At 41.6% G+C, this 6,000-nt stretch overlaps 1 protein-coding gene across 7 annotated transcripts in view; it reads left to right on the forward strand.

Moving 5' to 3' along the window:
* The window catches only part of dagla (diacylglycerol lipase, alpha), a 519,984-nt gene extending 514,773 nt beyond the window's left edge, over positions 1 to 5,211 (forward strand). For all 7 annotated transcript variants that reach the window (XM_070899843.1, XM_070899842.1, XM_070899844.1 and 4 more), the window contains one exon: positions 3,573 to 5,211. In XM_070899843.1, coding sequence (XP_070755944.1) covers positions 3,573 to 4,536 — 964 coding nt within the window. In that variant the 3' untranslated portion in view covers positions 4,537 to 5,211. The remainder of the gene's footprint in view (positions 1 to 3,572) is intronic.
* The last annotated feature ends 789 nt before the right edge of the window (positions 5,212 to 6,000 follow it).

Genomic DNA, 6,000 nt, shown 5'->3' on the forward strand with positions numbered 1-6,000 from the left:
CTTGAGTTTACTATACGCCTGTTCTTGTTCAGGGCCCCACTCTGAGGTCTAGGGCCGGTTTCCCCCCTTTCACTAATCTTTGTATTGGCTCAGCAATTTTTGCAAAATCAAGGATAAAGTTCCGGCTGTAATTAAAGAGGCCCAGTACCTTCCTCACCCCACTTACCGTTACTGGTCTAGGCATGTCCTTGACAGCCTTTTTCCTATCCAAGGGCATTTCTTTCAGCCCCTTTGAGAGGCAGTACCCTAGGTACAGGACCTGGGATTTTCCTACCTGGGCCTTTTTGGGGTTAACCTTAAGGCCCGCCGTTTCCAGAGCCCTTAATACTAAGTATAGGGTTGCCTGATGTCCTTCCTTGGTTTCTGAGGCTATTAATATGTCATCGACATATTGTAAAATACTATTTCCTGCCGGTACCTCTATTTGTTTTAGTATATCCCTCATGACTCGATGGAATATGGCAGGACTATTATGGAACCCTTGTGGTAATCGGGTCCAAGTATATTGTTTATCCTCCACCGTGAAGGCAAATTTTTCTTGTGATTCTGGGTCTAGGACTGTAAAGATCTTATGTTCAGGGGATAATCCATTAAGGATTGTGGAGGGGCTGGCCACTATCGGGTGTAATTTGGGGGTGACCTTGTTAAGGGCAGTGTAGTCGATAGTGAGTCTATAACTCCCATCTGGTTTCCCTACCGGCCATGTTGGGGAGTTAGTGGTGCTAACTGTTTCTTTTAAGATACCCTTTTCCACTAGCCCTTTTACTATTTCTACAACCGCTGTTCTAGCTTCAGGTCTTATAGGGTATTGTCGGTGTGGTTTATGAGGTGGTCCAGGGACTTTAATAGGATCCATCTTCGCCTTTCCAGTATTTTGTCTGTGCCCAGACCCCAGGCACAGAGGCACATATGCCTCCATACCCTCCAGTCCCGATAAGCCAGTCAGTTTTTGTGGCTGTAGCTACACCTATACTTTCCATATGGTGGGCTATCTGTCCTAAATCTCCCTTACTGCCATCCGCCTTTGGCCATGTCAGTTTCCCCTTGCCGCAATCAATCAGGGCCTTAAATTCCCTCATTACATCATTCCCCAATATTGTTCCCTCACGATTCTTGCATACGTAAAATCTCATGGGTATACATAAATTATCAATTTCCACCAATTGGGTGGTACTCAGGTAGGCCAGTGTGGGCCGTCCATCTATTCCGTTTATCAGAGCCGCCTTGTCGGTGACGGGAAGGGGCATATTGGTAATGGATATTGAGGCTCCCGTGTCCACTAGCATCTCACACTGTCGGCCCCCTACTAGTGCAGACACATATATCCTTCCCTCCTTTTTACTTTGTACAGGGGCCGCCGGACATCACAGGGTGGCTTTGTACGCCTGCCACTGCTGGTATTCCTGTTCTGACAGGGTCCTTGCCTTATTAGGATAGCCATTTTTACCATAGCATGTCGCTTCCAGGTGCCCTTTCTTACCACAATACGTACATTGCTTTTCACTGCCTTTCCCTTTGCATTCCCTGGCAAAATGGCCCGGTTTTCCACAATTATGGCAAGTCCCCCTTTTCTGCCCCCCTCCTGTTCCCGTGGCAGAGACCTTTTCCTGCTTTATCTTTTTCTTTTCTAAACTGCTAAAGCTTACTGTTTTAGCCTTTTTCAAAAGTCCCTTTTACACCTTCACAGATAGCTCACCACTCGCCCAGGAGTTTGACCTGATCCCTGAAGGTATTTCTAAATTTAAAACTCTTTTTTTTTTCTACTGAGCTAGAAGCTTTCGTGTCAAGGTTTTACACAAAGGAAAATGGGAGCGTTTTAAAAGGCATTCTTTATCTCATTCCTGGACTAAATTTATGTCTTTCAACCCAATTGCATGTTTTCTTTCGACAAGTAAGTGAGCGTGTCAAATTCTTTTTTTTTTACTACCGGGACCATGTATTTTTATCTTTTACTCAACAAACCTATCCTTTGTGCATTTCCTAGCTCCGTAACTTATCATCCGAATATATCCACACCTTCGTTTCTAACTTAAAATGTAATACCATAAGGTTCACAGTTTCTTTAACTTCCCACATACAGGACAACACTACGAAGGGTTAAAAAAAAAACATTTCACTCTGTTTGGAAAGAGTGGGTGGAGCTAAAACAGGCAGGCAACTCCACACTTTCTTAAAACAGGCTTTCATTCATTCCACTGTCAAAATTACTCGCGTACTCTCTTCATTCAAAATAGACACTCACAAAAGTTTCTCTTCATTCAACAAAGCTTATGTCTGGATCCATATGTCACTTAAGATAGTCACTATCAGCTTTTTTATGGTATTACGTAATTACACAGGTTACAATTAATGATAGGAATTAATTAATGACCCGGGCAGCCCGCGTTTTACATCCCCTTCCTTACCTTCCATGTTCGCCAGTCTTGGACGTTTCCCTTTGTTTCTGTAATACTCACGGCCACGACTACTCTGTGGAGACCCTTTGTCTTCGCAACAAAGCTAGCGTGTTTCCTTACCACCGGAGTTTTCGGCTCTAGGTTGGATCGTTCAGTTCCCTTCCGCACCGACCTTATTTACTAAAGGGACAACTCAAACTGGTTAGTCAGCCTCTTCCAGCTATCTGTTTACTCATATCTTATACACTATCCCGTCATGCCCGTATACCTCTCTTTTCAGTCTCTAACACCAGATTCCAGATACTGTCTTAAATGATCAAGTCTGATCAGACAGTATCCTGTCGTGACGCCATTTTGTTGTGGAAAAATATTTCCGAGACTGTATAATATATAAAGAGAGGTTTATTAAATCGGAGACAAAGCTTTGGGAGAAGTGTTGGGGACCCCTGTCTCTGAACCACTTCTCAAATTGGTATCTGCAGTGAAGTTCTTTTATCTTACAAATTACGGCACTTTACAACACATGCTTTAGCACTACAAAGCTTTGACTATCGAAGGCTAGGCTTTCGATATATAACCCATCCTGCATTGTGACAGGGCAGTATAAACAAGTGCAGGTCTTTTGGCACCGGTATAAACAAACATACCCAGCACTTAACTCTCCAGTGTTCATTATCTCACTTTCCTATCTCCATAACTCAAGGCCAGCATACCTTGAAGTCTAACTGTTTAAAGCATGATGCATCAATATTGTCCCTTACAAAATTCATTTAAAGGGGAAAATAAAACAAATGTTTGGTCCCGTATACAATCAAGTATATGTCCAAAAATCCGCTCCAACAGCAAGGGTTAACCAGGACTACCACCAGTGGAAGGAGATTTGGCTTTTTTCTGCACATTCGAACTTTGCTCTTGGGACCTGTGAAATGTCAGGTTCAAGCCATTGTCGGAGGCATAGAAATTACCTGCTTTATAATAAAATGTTACTATGGTAAAGTATCTTAATGTTCCTGTAACTTTTACTCCCCTCCTAGAGGCCATTTCAATTTACTTTTTACGCAATCCACTTCACTTTTAGGTAATCAGAAGTTGAAGTAATAAGTATTTTACTGCCAAATTTCTTTTCAAATTTTTTGATTTGATATTTGTTGTATAACTGTGTTTGTTCTTTTTCAGGAGTAAGTCAAAATCTGAACTGAGCTTTGAAGGTCTTTATCAGACAAAACAAAATATGCAGTGCCAAAATGATCCAGTTGAGTTGCTTCTAATGAACACAAAGGAGAGGCTGGTGACTGAAATAGAGGAGCGTAGGGCTCCTCTTGCCACCATGGAAAGTCTTTCTGACAATGAGTCTATCTACAGTTTTGATTCACGCCGCTCCTCTGGATTTCGCAGCATAAGGGGCTCTCCAAGTCTGCATGTTGTAATGGAGAAAGATGAGTCGCATTGTTTCTACATTGATCCAGCAATCCCAGAGGAGAATCCTTCCCTTAGCTCCCGGACTGAGTTACTTGCTGCAGACAGTCTATCTAAACATTCTCAGGAGGTGCAACCCCTTGAACCACTGCACAACAGCTGTTATTCTCTGCCCAGTCCCCTGCAAGCGGACTTTGGTGAGCAGGAGAACAAACGAGCCGCAGAGGTGGAAGAAGACAGTTTTTCAGATAAGTTACCATTGGAAGATGACAGTAAAGAATGGACAGGGAGTCAGAGGGAGGTGCCAAGCCCACAAGTGCTTGAATTTGCTGAGTTTATAGACAGTCTTTTCAATCTGGATGGGAAAAGCAGCTCCTTCCAAGATATTTATCATTTGGTCCTTGACGATAGCTTAGAAGAATATAATGAAATTCCCAAGTCAGTAAGTGAGCACGAGATCCTGATGCGGGCGCAGTTTGAACCCAACTTAGTGCCAAAGCCACCCCGTCTGTTTGTTGGATCGGCGGACGCTGGGACCTCATCTGGTATTTCGGTGTCTCCATCCTTTCCATTCAGTTCGTCAGGAGAACTGATGGACATCACTCCAACCTGCATAAGCAGCCAGGAGTGCCTGACCATGGATACAAAGTTGAGAACTTCAACTCCAACAGACCACCAACCGAACTCTAATAAACCTGCAGAACTTATCATCTCAGCTCTTTAGAACCCCAGTAAAGTACTTAACATGCTAACTTTGAAGTGGCTTTTTCTTTAAAGAGCAGGACTGTGAAACTTCAAGGATGAGCGTAAACCACTTGAGCCCATAATGGTATAATAATAGAACTGACCCACTATAAAAGACCATGATGGAACAGGAAGTCATGATCTGACCAATAGCTGTTGCAATGAAGAATCAATCAATATGAAGAATGTAGTTAACTTGCACTGAAACCGTGCAGTCTTTTGTTAATATCTAGGTTTGTGTATGAGTAATGAACATGAATTCTCTCCGCTAAGATGACTAGCATTTGGTTGATAATTGATTATCATGAGAGGGAGAGTATTAATTTTCCTAAAGAGTATTGTTTTATTTTTGAGATTGATGAGTTTTTTTGTAATGGGGCTTCAAAGCAGACTTGTGCCACCTCAAAGTTAGCGATATTTAGGTTTGATTACAGGTTTCACCCAATATTGACTAACCTCTGCAAAATCAACTTGACCCATCCGTGATATGTGGCATTAGTACTGCTGCCACCAGTACCAGAAAGACAGGGATTACAATACAGGATCACTCATAAGTACATTTCAGCCTTATCCTCTCCCATAATATTTCCAATTATGTTGGAGATAAATAGGAAACTGAATGCTAGAAATCTAAAATAAAAACAAATGCACAGCAGGTCAGTCAGAATCTGAAAGAGAAAAGGCAAGTTAATATTTCAGGTGGGGTTCCTGGTTGTAACAACCACTTTCATCATGTTCCAATGACGGGACTCCACTCAAATCATTAAACATTTTTCTCATTCAGAGGCTGATGGAGCTGCTGTTTATTTCTAGTATTTTCTGTCTTTATTTGCAATTCTTTGCTTCTTATGCACCATATAACATCACCAAGTTTACGTGAGAAATGTTAGAGATAAATTATTTTGTGTAACATTTTATTAGATAAAGATATTCTGGAGAATGTCATGTTACATGTTTTAATGCTTGTTGCATTGTATAAGCTATTAACATCTCTCAAATTTGCTGTGTTTGTTGAGTAATAACATTGCTGCCTGAAATTGAATGTTCATGTACTCTACTGGTCGTGTTGGAATATGCTATAGCTCTTTCTGTTTACAACAGACAATGCTAACACACAGAACAAATTCAGCTTTACACAGAGAGCAAATTACTTCTATTCGCCAGAACCATTACTTATAAAAGCCACCAGAATGAAAGCTGATTAACAACCAAGGGAACTGAGAATAGGAACTGAATCCTGGGGTGCTGAGACATTGGATTGTATGTGAGCTTTGGTCCCAAAATTGTTGGTGACTTTAATGGTGGCAATGGAATTTGATAGTTGAATAATAAGTTACAGTAGGCTGGAGATCTTCTGTCAATTCTGGTACTAGTCTATCACTACTGAGAGTCTTTCCATGCTCTGAGCTAGTTTGCCTTTTTGACCGCTCTAAAAAAAACTTGC

The sequence above is a fragment of the Pristiophorus japonicus genome, chromosome 14 (genome assembly GCF_044704955.1).
Source record: "Pristiophorus japonicus isolate sPriJap1 chromosome 14, sPriJap1.hap1, whole genome shotgun sequence".
Lineage (NCBI taxonomy): Eukaryota > Metazoa > Chordata > Chondrichthyes > Pristiophoridae > Pristiophorus > Pristiophorus japonicus.